Source organism: Patella vulgata, chromosome 4 (assembly GCF_932274485.2).
Source record: "Patella vulgata chromosome 4, xgPatVulg1.2, whole genome shotgun sequence".
Lineage (NCBI taxonomy): Eukaryota > Metazoa > Mollusca > Gastropoda > Patellidae > Patella > Patella vulgata.
The window spans coordinates 73,882,192-73,900,119 of NC_065882.2; the positions used below are offsets into that span (position 1 = coordinate 73,882,192).

Genomic DNA, 17,928 nt, shown 5'->3' on the forward strand with positions numbered 1-17,928 from the left:
ATGAGGTTTAACTTCCTACTGTTTTGCTCCTAAACTGGCCATACGCCATACAGTGTGCTACGAGGCAAATTTTGCCCGGGCAGGGCGCTACGGCCTACTCTTATATCGAATTCCAACTGTCAAGGGATCTTTTACCTGCACGCCAATGTGTACACAGGACCTCAGTTTTTCGTCCCATCAAAACGATTAGACAGCTGTCCTTGTCAGGCCCTCCGTCCTGCATCACTGACAAGGAGGAAACCACGCTGGAAAATCTGGATGAACTTTCTCGGCAAATGCAGGGATCGAACACCCGACCCTCCAGGCTAGCGAGCCAGTGTCTTACCCACGTGATCTCCCACAGTGTAGCTTGAGTCATGATGGATAAATAAATACTATAAGATAATATACTAACCTCAATGAATGTATCAATATGAATCATCAAGGCTTGAGTACGACTAATAATAAACTGATTTACACAAGCTATAGCATGAGACCTGCAAATAAATAAAACATTTTATATAACCCTTGAGTGGCATTTAGACATTGACGATTAAAACCCCCCACAAAATTTACATGGAAAGCAAGCGGTGGTTTCTAGTGTTCTGTTATTGTTTTCAAGCACAAACCCTGTGCTTTAAAGCAATAAAATATGTTTTATATTTAGGAGGGATATAAATAACATGTAGGAGAGAGAGAGAAATGGGGTTTAACGTCCACTCGACACAACTAGGTCATTTCGGGACTAACATATGGTTTTTAATTTTATTTCAATAATTCGCTTGCGCGTAGAGGTCTTTAGCAGTGGGAGGAAACCGGAGTGCCCGAAGGAAACCCACGAGGTTGAGAAGGCGCCCCTATTTCCATGCCACATACGCTCACACCAGGGCTCGAAACCACAGCCGCCAGCCAGAGGTCGAAGCGCGGCACTCTAGACCACTAGGCCATCCCAACCCCCCCAATAACATGTAGGAAAAATTTAAATACAAAAATACAATTTTTTAGTTCAATCTTAAAATTTTGATTTTTTAAAAAAGTTTCAGCTTTGTCCCAAGTAACAGAAAGATTTAGTAGAAACAACCAGTTATTTTACCTGCTTATCTACATGTAGATTATTCAAATTGATAGTCATTTATCAAAGTATATGGAGATACAATGCAAATCTTTATTAAATGGATGATCGTAAATCTTATTTCAGAGATACATGTACGCTACTGACTTGATCTTCCCTCCCTTTGCCAACAGGCTCGGTTTGTTCATGTTTTCGTCGGTAAATGCAGAGCCGACAATCTTTCCAAATATCACATTTCAGTTTCATTATGTCTTGCCAGTACTTTCAGTAATATATGTTGTACATTCAAATTGCGTCTCGGTACATATATTAAGCACACCAGCTATTAAGAGTTGTAAAACATGATGATTTGCAATTTAAATGTGAACGAGGCAAATGATAAATATTGATGATTTACCTTATTTTAGGGCTTTGATGGCGAAAAAATTGAAGAAATTTAGGAATAAGAATATTCAGAGGTCGATTAACAACATCATTGTCCAAACATTCAGCAGAATCTTCACAGATCTTCTGTAGAGCTCCAAAAGCTCCCTGAATAAAACAAAATATCAATTAGTCAAAAAATAAAAACTTAAGATTTAATCTTCCGTTTTGTCTACATTTCAGCTACTGGTACTTTTGGCAATGATCAAGTACTGGGCATAATTTAGAATAAGCGAGGTCAAAGGTTAAATTCCTTGTTTAATATATAATATAAAAGCTAAATCTTTAAAAGGAATATAAGCCAATAAATGGTTCAATTCTGTTTAGTTTTGTCCACATTTCAGCTATTTTATGCAACTATCAAGTACTGTGAGAATTCAGAACATTAGCGCTGTTAAAGTCACTGTCATTTGAGGGATTTTCCCTTGTACACAATACTGTAAAAGCTGGAACTTTAAAAGGAATAGTAGCCGTAACATGGTTCAATTATATTTAGTTATACAACGATATGAAGAACTGAACATTTCCAACATTCTGAAACAGGAGGCACTAGGATTCCAGGGAAGAACTTTCAAATCTAACGGGAGGAATTTAACCAGGGAAAGAAATGGATAGAAATTTTAGATGTGGGACGAAGGCCAGATTATTAAATGAAACAAAAAAATGCTGCTACTTCAAACTAAATCGTGTCTGAAGCTATGTGATTATTGGGGGTAACCTACTGTAAAATTACAAGATGACAATTCAAAATGGACCAATTGGGAAAAATCTAAAAAACAATAAGGGAAGTGACTTCGGGGAGAAATGGGGCTTAATGTCCATGTGACACAAACTAAGTCATTTTGGGACTAACATATGGTTCAATTTTATTTCAATAATTCGTTTGTATGTAGGGTCTTTTCTAGTGGGAGGAAACCGGAGAACCCTACAATGAGGAGAATCCAAACAAAGCCACTTGACTCAATGACAGTCCTCATGATCTATGGTTTATATCTAATCCGAGTTCACAACAACATGGTATTGAATAACGAGAGAGAAAATCTATATTTAGATGATTCATGTGATGGAACATTTCAGGTTTTTCAGTTGATCTTATCAAATATTTACATCAACAAACTGATTAGGACTAGAAACAACAACAGAGTTAATCAATCTACCTTTGTAATCAAATTAACACATTGTCAATAACATATCACTAACTTAATTACAATTCACAATAGTGTCACAGTGGCTAATTAACCTGAACGTCGTGTGTTCGATGCCTGCGTTGACCAAGAATGTTCCAACTAATTATGGCGTGGTTCCCAATTGTCAGTGGTACATGACAGAGGGTCTAGCAACGAAGAGAGAGAGAGAAATGGGGTTTAACGTCCACTTGACACAAACTATGTCATTTCGGGACTAACATATGGTTTAATTTTATTTACATAATTCGCTTGGAGCTTGAACAGGCAACCCTACTCATTGTCACGTACAACCGGGGATTCGAAACCACGCCAGCCGACTCAATGACAGACTTTATGATACAGCGCGCGCACGCTAACCATTCAGCCATCCAACCCCCCTGTCTAGCAAGAGACAATGTATAGTCGTTTGGATGGGAAGCCCCCCCCCCCCCAAACAATCTTGATAGTTGGAATTCGATATAGTAGTTGGCTGTAGTGTCGCTGTCTGGGCAAAATTTCCCCTCACACTGTACGGCATATGCCGAATCAGTGCAAAACAGTAGGACTTTAAACCTCATTTTATTTCTTAAAAAGACACAGAACTTCATAAAATGTCCCATATAATAACAATGATTTATAATCAAAAAAGTTGTAGATGAATTGACAACTAAACTTTTTCATCACCTTTTCCAGGTTCTATAAATCGTCTTGAAGTGGTTTTATACATGTAGCAGACAAGTCCAACACTGAAATTTTCCTACCGATATATTTCACTAAATGTATTTAATATCGATTTTACAGATAACATTTTCTAACACGACGAAATGTCTTCTTCAACGACACAAGAACTTAACGTTTTTAGATAATAATTTAATCATTTGTTTTATCACAGATCAATATCAATGTAATTTGAAGGACACTAAAACCTTGCAATACAAACTTATTTGCACCAAATTTGATCTAAAATTGAATCATTGTTTTTTTTTTTTATACACTGTAGAATATTTTATGTCATTCAATTCAGTCAGCCGGAGGTGTATCATTTATAAAACAAATGACTGAATCAAAGCTCTCATCATCTTGAATGACACAAGACAGGTTGGGTGATCAAGTGGTATAATGAGGGTACTTTAGATTGTAAGGTCCCTCAAATGGTGCGATTTTCATTGACAAGTTTGTATGCGAAGAGTAGCGTCGCCTACCTAACTCCATGGGTTTTTCGGTTCCCTATTTCCTCCCACTGCAAAAGACCGTTCCACGAAAGCAGATTATTGGAATTAAATGATGCCATCTATTAGTGCCGAAATAACCTAGTACACAAAGCATTCTCGGACTAAGAATTTACTCAAAATTGTTTGCCTTATTTTAACTAAATTAAAGATACATTATGGGAGATTAGATAATGAGTTGGCAGTTTTCACTATAATAGTTAAAAACTAGATAATGTAAAGGCAATTTGGTGAAAATTTCATTCAAATTGATCCACTATGAACCAAGAATTAAGCAATTGAAATTTCCGCCTAGCCTCGATCATTACTAAAGTCGGTACGATAAAAATCATAAGTCTCGATTATCCATTTAATCATTAAATCATGAAGGAAAGTTATGCAGTAAATCGGATCATAATACACTACAGATCGCAGTTGATTATGGTCTGGATATGTTAATTAATGTCTAATAATTTAGATAATATTTCAGGCCTAAAGAAAGACCTGCAATAAGCAGATTTAGCTCTTACTTAATGTATGTATGTTTAAGAATTTACTCAACTTTCAATCACTGTTTATGAGAAATATCCTTGATTTAGAAAACAAAACTTTGCATATAATTTCTTATTTATGTATTTGATACATTAAAACATTTTATTAAAGGGCTATATTTTAGATAAAATAAAGCGAACAAATTAAGTCTGAGAATGCTTAACTAGAAATATAAAATCGCTTGAGTCATACAATCATAAATTTATATTTTTTCAATTACAGCCCGACAGCTGTTTTGTAAGGTACATGTATGATATATATTGTATAAATATATTAATATCTATTGATTGGGTATTGATAGCAGAGACATGGGGTTCAACAGTTTATAATAATTAAATATCTATTTTTGTAATTTGCTACAATCCCACCAAGTCTATTCATCCATTAATTACAGTTCATTTGGAGTCCAATATAATCAATTCCATATGGAGACTTCAAAAGAAGGTTAAATGTGGCGATGCGCGTTACAGCAGCACGACTGATTTCGACAACAGATTCTAGCATGTCTAAATCGATTCTCAAAATGATAGTAATTTTGTAATTAAGTTGTAAAAAGCTACCATCCATAATAATTTAGGATATAACATAATAAGCATTAACTTCATTATTGGCTATATCAATTTCAAGCAAGACATAATTGATTTTGAAAGTTCCAGTAATTCCCAGCCATAATACGAAAGGGAAAAAAATACAGATTATTTTGCCCAAACAATCCCCCTTCCCGCCCTCACCAACTATGGAGCGAGCTACTTCATTTGAAGAAAGCGAAACAAAAACGCTCACATAATTATTTTTTAAATCCATAAAAGGAGGCAAGCTAACAGAAATGTTTTCAGTACGAATGGTTCAATTCCGTTTTTACAAAGATATGAAATGATATTCCAATGATCAAGCAATGCTGCCTGTTATTTAAATGATACATTTTGCTTTTTTTCGACAGAATCTCTTGACAAAACCAGTCTACTGGAGCCTGATCGCTAGACGCCAGTTACAAATTGTTTGTCGGATGACGTCCAGATATTATATATAAAACATCTGCTGTCATTTTAACAGCATTTATTTACATGTAATCTACATGTAATTAATAGGGCTGTTTTTAATCCAACTGAATCCAAGCTGGGAGATACATGTGTAACCTAGTATTGATAATCAATGGTTAAATAATTAATCTGAATACATCTAGCGTGGATTATACCGCGAGAAATTTGATATTTTCTGACAGTATCTTATTTGCATTAATACAGTTTTATGTTAGTTTAAACTCCTTTTTCGGAAACTGGATGCCATAAAGCTTGAAAAATCAATAAGAAACATCTGAATCTAATAACGGACAATTTACGGCAAACAGACGTAACTTGTTTGACAGGTTAAGGATATTCATTTCCGTGGTTTCCATAATTCACAGGTCAAGTCCGTGTACGTCAATAATCCATGGAAATTAATCAGACCTCAATTCCAACAAATACATTTCAGTGAGTAACTTAGATCTGATGATGTTACTATTAGCATACGTTGATCATAACTTAATTATGAAGTAAAGGCTTTCATTATCGGATAATTTGAAATTTGGACGGTTTCAAATCAATAGGTGGTCGATGTAAGATTGTTCACATGTATTTATCTCAGAGTCAAAATTATGTACTATCTTAATGAAATGATATCAAGTACAACGTCCAAATTAACCATGCATTATGCAAGAGCAAAATCTGCTTATTACAAGTCTTTCTTTAGGCCTGAAATGTTATCTAAATTATCAATTAGACATTAATTAACGTATCCAGACCATAATTAGATTCCTATAATGCCGCTCAACGACCATTGATAATTAAATTAAAACAGTGGATAATCGAGACTATGCTGTTTATATTAATGATTTTAGTAATGATGACCGAGGCTATGCGAAAATTTCACCCGCTTCTTTCTCGGCTCATAGTGGATCAATTTGACTGAAATTTTCAGCAAATTACCTTTACACTATCTAGTTTTTAACTATTATAGCGAGGACTGCCATCTCTATCTTATCTCCCATAATGTATATTTAAGGCAAGACACTACCTTATAAAACACTCTGTATAGACTGATCTGTCAAATTTTGATATCAGCTAAAATTGCCCAAAATAGTTAAAATTTGTTGATTTTTCAAGTCTTGTCCAGCCTTTATATTATATAGTGTTAAATATTTAGTCATTTATATAGGTAAATCAAATTTTTAACTTTTAACTTGCTTTTTTCCGTACTCAATTTTTCACCCATATCAGGTCTTAGAAAATCAAATTCTCAAAATCTTTGAGAGATAATGGTCTCATCTTTGGAATACGATTAGTGCTATAGCTACTGTTTGCAATAAGGTGATTTTCAAAGTGTTTGTTATACATTTGGATATTTAATTGTACAAAATCTTTTTAGTGGTGTGTTCGGCCACACCCACTTGTTTTTTGTGGGATGCATAATGTTCTTTAATAACATTTAAATAGTAAAATTTATGCCTTATTGCACTCTTTAATGCCTATATATGTTATTCCAAATCACAAATAGTTTGTTTCAATAAAATTGTTGAAGATTTTGATTTCCTAACATAGCCACCGTGAATATATAAAAAAATCCAATATGGCCACCATTTCCATGGCAACAAATAAACATTTTGCGCTCAAATTATCAAATCTGATTTGGGACATCATATACTAATATTACACTAAATGGCAAGTTTCTGTTATCAATGTAAAATTCTTAGGTAGTGTCCTGCCTTAATGAGGAAAGTTTTGATCAGTCACCAGCATGGGACATCAGGTTTACATCCTGTATGAAGAACTATACACCTGTTTGCTATGAGCTATTTATCTCAAAGAGTCAAAATTATGCACTATTGTAATGGAATGATATTAAGTACGACATTCTATTTAATGAGGAAAAGTTTGCTCGGACACCGGTCATCAGCATGGGACCGCAGGTTTATATCCCATAGGAAGGACTATACACTTCTTCAGGGCTTGCCACGAGCAAATTGGAGGCGAGTAGATGACTACTCAAGCAAATATAGACTTGCGTGAGTGAGGCGAGTACATGTATTACTCACGCAGAATGATGTGCGTGAGTAGCCATTTAAATTTCATGTGCCTAATGTCAATGCTCTTGTCACTTCGGTGGAAGCGGACGTTGAATAAAGCTATTTCACACACAATGGCAATGCATACTCTTTTATTTCCTTGGCAGTAATATTATCTGTAAATCTTCTTCCCATGACAAGAACGTTGCAAGGGAAACTGGGTTTCCCTTTGCCATCATTGGCGTGCTGAGGGGATTCGGGTAAAGCTTAGAAAGGTAAAGCTTAGAAAGGTAAAAGAACAGGCAAAACAATTTCAATCCCATCAATTTGCAGAAAAGATGCGGGATCAAAAGAATTTTTGATTATCCACACACGGCAAAGGACATCCGCTTAAAAACCGCCTGGCAGTACATGTCTCAAAGTATTTTTAGTAACAGGTGGCACTGGAAAGACACGCCGCGTGCGCAATAGTGCATCAATATGAAGGCATACAAATTGTTTACGGCTTTTTTTATTACGATATTCAATTATTTCTGATTAAATTTTTTTTTATATTTGCGCGAGTACTTAATCACTCACGTAAAATTGGTTTTACGCGAGCGTAGCGTGCGCGCAAGTAATTACTCGCGTCTCATGGCAAGCCCTGCTTCTTTGCTCCGACCTCTGTTCAGCTCAAGTGATTGATACAGGAGCTTTCTCAACCTACACTGGTATCCAACTACAGACCTTATGATTAGTGCCCCACTGTGGTCTCCATGTTATAATGTAATTAATCTGACAACGTAGAATGACTTGGATTTTACGTAAAAGATAGAATTATTATCATGTATAAGATACAGTGACATAAAATCAATAGAAACCAATGTAAACTGTAAATGGCCATTAACACAGCTTAGAATTGGTCGACTTGAATAAATGTGTTTTTATAAAAATAAAATCTGATAATGTAGGCTATGGTCTTTAACTATAAATTTAACCTTTATTCTGGTACGTGGGGGCTTAAACAGTTGAATACCAGCAGAAATCTTAAACTGAAGATAGTGGGCTAAATCAATAAACAGTGTAAAATACAGTTTACGTTATTGATAAACACACTCTGACTGTAGTCTAGATTTGTATTACATTCATCGGTTGATAATTACAGATACACTTTCAATAACATCCACTCTAGGTAATTTTTGGACTAACATACATGTATGGTTGAATTTCATTTCAATAATACACTTGCACATACAGGTCTTAGTTATTTGAACAAAAAAATTTCTGAATTGAATTTGATTAAAATTCAACGTAAAGTTTTGGAGATCCAGTTCAAAACTATTTTTTTGAATAAATTTTCAATAGTAGGCCCAGCTATTTTAGCTCAGCACAGATTGATCGACATATATTTCAACATTGTGTATTATGTTTAGGCATGTGAATCCCCTCTGGTGGCCAGTACAACGAAATAGGTTTATAACATGTGATGGCTGATGCATGTACATGTACAATATACTACTGTTTTCATACTGGGACAAAAATTGGATTTTCCTCAAATACGAAATTGATCATCTACTCAAAGTGACAAAGTCAACAACAGCCTAAATGGCATCCTTTTTGTTGCCATGGGAACTACTGAATATGATCATATAAAGTGTTTATCTTGATTTTTTTATATTTATTTTCCGGTCCTCGTTGCTAATTTTTATGCACAAGTATTTAATACCAAAATAAACTTCAAATGGTAGAATTGAAGGACATATTTTAATTGTATAAATTATTACTATGCCTATCCTCATCCATAACAAAACTTTTTTAAATAGTGATAGCATTCTTCCTTATTAGTTATATCCCCAAATGACTAATCGCCTAGTTGCAAAAACTGACAGACAAGTCATTCTCCATTGACTTCAACGTTAAATCCACGTCATTGAAGTCAATAGGGAGAGAATTACTAGTCTTAGTCTAGCTTAGCCAACCTGAAAGTAATGGGTCCTGGTTTGTTTACGGAGTTTATTTTATAATACCTGAACAAACGAGGTCAGTTCCACTGGGGAATAACAAATCAGCAGTTGAGTACTTATAACTCATCAAGTTGGTTCAATGCCAACCCACCAGTCAATTGTTACTAACTATGGCTACTGAGACTAATATTCACTGTATACATTGTTAGTATTATACTGTATAATAAAGTTATATTCCACCATAAGGTATCTATATGAGCATAATGATCGTATAAATCAATTAAGATGAAATATCATAAATAAAAGATATGGCAACACAAAGAATGGAAGTACGCCCACACAGTAGCTGTATCTCAAAAATAAAACTGCCATAGACAGCAACTTAAGTTATATGGTAGACTTCTCTCCACCAGTAAAATCAAATGAAATGGGGTTTAACATCCTACTGTTCTGCTCCAACTGGGCTAATGAAAAAAGGCATACGCCATACAGTGTGCTATGAGGGAAATTTTGCCTAAACAGCGGCACTCAGTTTACCTTTACATTGAATTCCAACTTTCAAGGGTTCTTTAAGTGCATGGGACCTTTTTTTTTTTTCGTCCCATCCGCACGATTAGACATTGTCCATCGCCAGGTCCTCAGTCCTACACTACTGACAAGGGGGAAAGCCAGAAAATCCTAATGAACTTTCTCGGTCAACGCAGGTTAGTGAGCCACCTAGCTCAACCTGTATACATGTACATTGTTTAGTATCATTATAATATACATGTAGCCAAGATTCCACCATATGGTATGGTATTTGAATGCAGGTAACAAGAATCACATAAAATCAATTAAATATTTAAATTGTTAATCTCCAATGTATAGGTTATATTATTACATAATATAGCCATGATTCCATCATAATGTGTTTGAATGAGTTAACAATTGTATAATACTTCCACATACATGGACAACAATATACTTATAGTTAAGGATTTGTATGTATTAACACAAGTTGTTTGGATGCTCAGGTAACACATCGCAAAAAATCAATTAAATGAAATATCATAAATAAAAGAGATAGCCACACAAACTGTGGAAATATGCCCCCACAGTAGATATATCTTGAAAAAAAAAGATGGCCATAAACTGCAAAATACTTGAAATATTTATACTTGTATTCCCTCAATAAGTTGTTTGGATGCTCCGCTAACAAATTGTATAAAATCAATTAATTGTAATAAAAGACAGCCACACAAAGCTAGGAAATATGCCTCCATTGTAGATATCTTGAAAAAAAGATAGCCATAAACTACTTCAATTAACAGTGCATAATTTCTATACAAATCCTCTTTAATAAATCCATTGCTTGAGGTGTTTTACTACATAAGTAATATGCCATAAAAACATGGTAAATCAACCATGCTGTTGATAATATTGGCTTCAATTAAAAGATTACAAAGTTATAGATATATTGTATAGATAGTTACTATAGTTACCTCAACTCAAAACCATTTACTGTGAATTTTAATAAATACATGTATACATATTACATGTATTACAATACGCATATTGTAATGTATACATGTACAATAATGAAAATAATGGCTTACTCAAAATGATTTTACTGTAAATTTTAATATGTTTGGCAAACATTACTATAATGCATAATAAAATGATGCACACGGGAATATTGGCTGCATTTATATTACATTTCACTTTTTTTTTTTTGATACAATATTTATTTTATTTGATTATTATGCTATATATTCATTTGTAATACACACAGAAATGGGATTTAACACCCACTCGACACAAACTAGGTCATTTCGGGACCAACATATGGTTCAATTTTACTTCAATAATAAGGTTTGACAGGCGACCCTACTCCTTGTCATGTACAAGCAGGGAATCTAAACTACACCATTTGACTCAATAACAGACCTTTTGATATAATGCGTAGATGTTAAATCATTCGGCCACCCAAACCCCCTCATTTGTAATACATCTGCGTGTAAAACAATCTTGTTGGGTATATCAAATTCCTAATACATTATACAATGATAACCATATTGGGAATATCAGATTTCAATGTTTTATTACACTGACAGTTTTCACTTTATAAGATTTTATTGCAGTTTATTTAATATGATCTATTTTTTTGATTGGTTTTGCTATGTTTTCAGATTTCAATAATAAAGAACAAAGCTTCTACAAGATCATTTGAGTTGAACAAGATATACTTGTACACAGGGTATTTGATACAATGAAATCTTATACTATTTTGTAATATTGATAATTGTAGAGACCATCTGGAATGCTAGAGGGTATAGAAGAACCAGATGTTGTTGGGAGGGGATAAAACACAAAGCTTATATGTAAAATCCCAGGTGTTGAACAAGATGCACCTCTAGTTAATACAAGGTTAACCCATGTCTGGATAAACTAGTTAACAAGCTTTATATACAGTGTAGTTAATGATTAAACCAGTGATCTAGATACCAGACTATTCCCCAACTGAGTACCAATATTAGAAATCAATATCCTTTTACGGTGTGAAGGTGATAACGATGTATTTAACCCCCCTCTCTCCCAATGTAACAAAAACCTGCATTAAATCATTAAATAACCTCAATATTGATTGATTTCAACAGGATTTGGTTTCTACACATTTCTTTTAAACACCCAAATAAAAAGCAATGGGATTAAAGATACCTTCCCGCGTACAAATTGGGTGATTTGATGATATATTTGGACTAAAAACGTATTCAAACGAATTAATCTATCAAAATTTTGCTCCAAATCCTTCTCAAAACATTGTTTTCGTGAGAGAATACCCCTGCTGCTACAGAAAATCTATTAAAAGAAGTCATGTTTGTGTCACGTGACTTGGCTGATGTGTTACAGTACCTAGCAACGGGTACTGCCGGTTAGGGAAACCCCTATATGTTTGCCCTGTATGCACTCCATGGGTGTTTTTCATGGAATCCATTACTTTTCTAGTAAGATTGGATGTTTCTATTTTCCATATATACCAAAATTGTCATACTTTTATTGAAAATAAAAATCTGATAAATACTTTTCTGGGAAAGTATCTTTAAAGCATTACCATTCATCACTTCATTTTTTAACAATGGAAAGGGTAATTTTTTCGAATCCTTTCTCCAAGGAACAAGCACCTGCATTAAATAACCACACTATTGATTGATTTCAATCAGATTCTATTTCCACACATTTCTTATAAATACACAAATAAAAGGCAATGGCTTTAATGTCTATTTAACACAAAACTAGATCTTTTTGAGTCTAAAACATTCATTTCTTAAATTCTTATGGTTAGGCAGATAATTCCCCAGGCCATTCCCAATCATGTGGGTTTAAAAGTGTCAGGAGCAAAAAAAAAAAAAGCTCTCCTAAATTTGATCACACTCAAAATCACTCGCCTAATAGAGCTCTCACAAAAGTCTTAGGGGAGTGATTCACAAAGAAGTATGAATTCTTCATGTGTAACTGAATAAAACTTATTTTTTTTACAAGACTTTATTGTTTATACCATCAGACCATCGATACAATGTAAACATAACTGAATCCGCAAGACCAGCAGAATACCTTTCACCATATGTAATCGACGTTTCCGACCCTTTCATGTTAGGCATGACAGCATTGAACAAGACTTGTGATTTATACCAAGATATTGCAATCTTGCGAAATCTTCAATCTTTATAGTAATCGAAACATTCATTCAAATTAACACCTGCAGACTGCTCATGCATTTATATAAATAATTAACTCCAGCAGGCTGCATATGCATTTATAATAAATAATTAACACCTGCTGGTTGCACATGCACTCATAATTGTATTTGTACATGCAACAAGTACAAATCAAGAAAACTATTTCAGACTAATTTCCTGTAAGCTTATTTCTGTACTTTAAGATACGTTATGGGCGATTAGATAAAGAGCTGGCAGTTCTCACTACTATAATAGTTAAAAACTAGATAACGTAAAGGGATTTAGCTGAAAATTTCAGTCAAATTGATCCACTCTGAACCGAGAATTTAGCGATTGAGTTTTGGGTCTAGCCTCGATCATAATTACTAAAGTCAGTACGATAAAAAACAGTCTTGATTATCTATTTTTTGATTTAATCATCAATGAACATTGAGCAGCAAATCGGATTCCAATCGAGTAAATATCACAGGCTAGAGATGACATCACGTTTTGATTATGGTCTGGATCAGTTTATTAATGTCTAATAATTTAGATAACATTTCAGGTCAAAGAAAGACCTGCAATAGGCAGATTTAGCTCTTGCATAATGTATATTTAAAGAGAGGCTCTCTATACTCTACAATTAGTACGTGAGCATATATTTTCTTCATCATTATGATTAAATCCTTTTAGGGGTGTTAAAATCCTAGACAATCTGTCTACCCACAGGGACATAGCATACATTATGGGCATGCTTGGATTTTTCATGTTGAGTGATTTTTTTTTTATGACAATTTGTTTTTTGAGAGAAAGAGAAATCCTTTAACTCTACACATACATGTAGCTTCCTTAATCTAATCATACAAAAACTTGGCAATTTTCATCATTCTTTTATTTGATTAGTTTCTTAATTAAAAACAAACATTCTTAGCAAAAATACTTTAATTACTAACATTTCCAGCCAATTCCATAAAATTCAATACAATCATTGTTGATTTTAGATAACAGTACACTTTGCCGAAGTCAAATTATTGGTTTTTCTGTTTATTTGGGGTGTTTTTTTTAAAACATCACAGCATTTCAGTCAAGTTGATCCACCTCGAGGTGTACAGGGAACAATAATCTGGGGCTGCATTTTACAAGGCAAGGCTAAAGCTACAGAGATTTAAGTACAACAGTGCTGCACATAAAAAGCTTTACATAAGGCCATATCCAAAAAAATATTGTGGATCTCAAGACAATCCTTACCAAAAATCCGATGCTGGAGGGGGGGCTTTTATTTTGTGCCAGGATCACTACTGGGCTATATGACTTCTCAAAAACAACGGGTTTCAAGATAATACATTTATCAAGTACATGTATCATTTATACTTGTCAATATTATTATTAACCAGGGTTTCATACTTGATGAAGAGCCTATGGTGCATTTCTGGATTCCTTTGAATTTTTTTGTAAAGTTACTTTCTTTTCCAGTGGTAAAATATTTATTCTTTTAAAAAACAAAATGGGTCATGCAGCACTTTTTAAGTGATGTGGGAATGCCAGAATATTTGTTTTTATATGGACAAAATCTTACATGTGCTATGTGAATAGAAGCCTATAATCACAGGTAATTTTAAGTCTAAAATATATTCATTCTGTTCATGAATAGGAACTCTACTAACTAGATTGCCTAGACCCATGGGGGTTTAGGGTTTTTACCCACGAGCCTCTGTCAGCTGGAGGGCCTCCAAAGGTTAGTTGACAATTATTTAGTGAAAGTAGAAAAAGAGTAAGAAATCTAGATTTTATATTCAGTTATTAATACCAGAGGCCAACAATATCTTAATATAGCTCTGTAGGCCCACCATACATAAAAACTTCCTGAATCCTATTTCAGGCATTTTGAACATGCTAAATCGATTTCAATATTCTTTTAAGATACATGTACTCAAGATAATGTTCACAAGAATGAAAATGTAAGGTGATTACCCTGTAGTAGATAAATGTGCTTTTGGCAATCTGATTACATTTAATCATAGCTGTTCAAGCTACTAAAAAATATTTATCAATGACATCACGGGACCGGCCACAATCTGCCATTTTTTGTCAGTCATGTGACAGAATGATATGCACAGTACTTGAATTATCATTACTATAAATGCAAGAAAATCAAAAGTAACTATCTTTTTGTGGATAGATAATGTGTGTATTTAGCAAGTGTGATACTTGAGAATGGAAAGTATGTGTCGTTAAAGACGCCTTTATATTCTAAATCAATTACATGCAATTTTTAAAGAAAAATCTAACACTCACCTCACATATATTATAATCTTCCGAATCCAAACATTGACAGAGAGTAGGGAGTAATTCTGGCCAGTTCCTTAGTTCTCCTTTTGCAACAACAGTAGTAACGAGAATGCCTATAGTTGCCCGGATCAATGGCGAAGGATCCCCAATACTGTTCAGACATTCTTGTTTTATAAATGAGGTTACTTCTGTTGGAAATTTTTCAAAATGAGCACGAACATTGTTTTTCAAAATCAATCCACTTAAAGATCTGGTTGGATCATCTGGAAATTAAGAGTAATTTATTTGTATTAAAGCACCCACAAAATATTTCAACCTTATTTTTCTCTCAATGCGTTGATTTTTTAGGTTAAAGAATTGACCCATCAAGTGTTGCAAGACAATTTTACTTGTCTGTTGGAATAAACATAGATCGCGTGATGGTTACTGAGATAGTCCATAGCCAAAAGAGAGTGCATTGTTGTTTTAATTTTCACCCAATTCCCTACTGGATATGTTATTACGGTTTTCGAACAATCAACCAACTACTTTTCCAGATGCATTATCAATCTTGGATGACCTATCTATTGATGCTATGCCAAAAAATCAGCCCACCACCAAAAATATAAAATACTGCGTGTCAAATTATTCGAGTTGGTAGTTTGGAACTTTAAGTAAGAGCTTTACGTCAATAATCATGTAAATTCCAACCATCAAAAGTTCTTTTACGTGCATGCCAATGTGTACACAGGATCTCAATCATAGGGGTGATGATTTTCCGTTTCAGAAAATAGCAAATTCCGTTTTAAGTATTTCTAATTACGTTATTTTCCGTTTCAGAGCTGACCATATTCCGTTTTTTCGAGATAAAATGTTATTTTATGAATAAATGAATAAAACATCTTAAAATGCCTTTTATTACAAAACGGATCATTTTAAACCAATGATAACAAATGTTGAATTGTGAATGACTTGTAATGTTCAATGACTAGTTATTCTTTAAACCTGTTTCCCGAATTAAATAACAGAAAATTACATCTTGTGAGCTCGTTTCATCTTTTTAGCAGACGAAGCCATTTTTCTCAGCTGCTAGGTGTAGTCGCGATTTATCCAGACATCTTCGTAGTTACTACCGTTTCTTCGAGAATAAGGGCTGGATTCACAAGGCTACGGTATATTTCTGATGTCACGTGGTTAATGCGGATAAACACGAGTCACGAGCCCGGCAGTAAAATAAGAAGTAAATGAAACGATTTTTACTTTTATGAAGTGACAGAAGTTTTTTTAAAGACATATATATACATTACAATGTTTAATTCAAGTTAAACTACAGAGTAATTTTATAATGGGATACATGAAAGACAGGTTTTCGTTTCGATTAAAATTATGATTCCTAAATGATGAAATGAAAGTAGCGAAATACTAAAATAGACAGTAACAAAACCACGCGATATCATTCAATATTTTCGATTTTTATGAATAAAAAGATGAAATACTTGGATAACTGCAAAATTATTTTGAGTTTGTGTTTAGTATCAGCAAATATCGGCTTTTCCGTCTTTTTCCGTGTGAGATTTCAAATTCCGTTTTGAGTGGACAATTCCGCGATTTCCGCGTTTTTTCCGCGATCACGGAAAATCATCACCCCTACAATCATTATTTATCTGAACCACAACACATTGTGCCTTGTCAGGCCTTCCCATCCTGCACCACTGACCAGGGGAAACCATGCCATAAAATCCTTAGGTTTCTCTACCAATGCCAGGAGCGAACCAGAGACCTCCTGGTTAGCTAGCTAGCGTCTTAAAAACTGAGCCACAGATCACCCGTGACAATACAATAGATAGAAAACCTCAAGAACGAGTCAAATGTTTCAGACAAACTTTTAACAAGTGAATATAATCTTTTTATCTTGTAACATTATTTCCACTGAACACTTAATTCTATTATAAACATCAAACCACCCACAAATAAAAAGCACAATTCACGATATGGTAATCTTATCTTTTCTTTTTTTTCAATATGAAAACATGAATAATGACTTAACAAAATAGACCTATTTTCTGAAATAAAATGGAAATCTACCTTCGGTTTTCAGTGTGGTTAGTACAAAAATCAGGTAGTTGTTGAAATCTGGATAACGATTTAATTCTTCTAATTTCTAGACAAAAAGATAAGGAATAAAAAAAAACCATGAAATATTTGTGAATTAGGAACATCGACTTGGTTGATCCATAAATAGGTAAGAAACCGATAGGCCTAATAATGACGATTCGGCGGCATCCGCTTGTTCAGTCAGGTGCACGTGGTCACGATTTCCCCGCTTTAATTTTCACCCTAATGACCACTAAATTACCACAAACTTGTGGCCATACGGGATAATTTATAAAGGATACTTGTTGTACAGCCCTTTGAGTTGCCGTATCAGGGGACTGCGACTCTTTCAACAACTGTAATATTTGCCGGAGTCCCGATTCTTCTGGCTGCCACGCCATTTTGGCAAATTCTGCATATATTCCGGAATAATCCGATGATATCGCCGGAAACTAACGAGATGAGTCTCTAGCTTCGGTTTACCA

The 17,928-nt window shown here is 34.2% G+C and overlaps 1 protein-coding gene across 3 annotated transcripts in view; it reads right to left on the reverse strand.

Annotated features, from left to right (window-relative positions):
• Window positions 1-17,872, reverse strand: part of LOC126819773 (transportin-1) — a 49,525-nt gene extending 31,653 nt beyond the window's left edge. Inside the window, exons 1-5 of one of the 3 annotated variants that reach the window (XM_050547992.2) lie at window positions 17,746-17,872; window positions 17,435-17,510; window positions 15,377-15,633; window positions 1,449-1,582; window positions 395-476 (exon numbers count right to left, since the gene is read on the reverse strand). In XM_050547992.2, coding sequence (XP_050403949.1) covers window positions 395-476; window positions 1,449-1,582; window positions 15,377-15,633; window positions 17,435-17,510; window positions 17,746-17,844 — 648 coding nt within the window. In that variant the 5' untranslated portion in view covers window positions 17,845-17,872. Of the gene's footprint in view, window positions 1-394; window positions 477-1,444; window positions 1,583-15,376; window positions 15,634-17,434; window positions 17,511-17,745 lie in introns of those variants that run through there. The other 2 variants (XM_050547993.2, XM_056100137.1) reach the window with 2 other exon arrangements.
• Window positions 17,873-17,928: the final 56 nt, after the last annotated feature.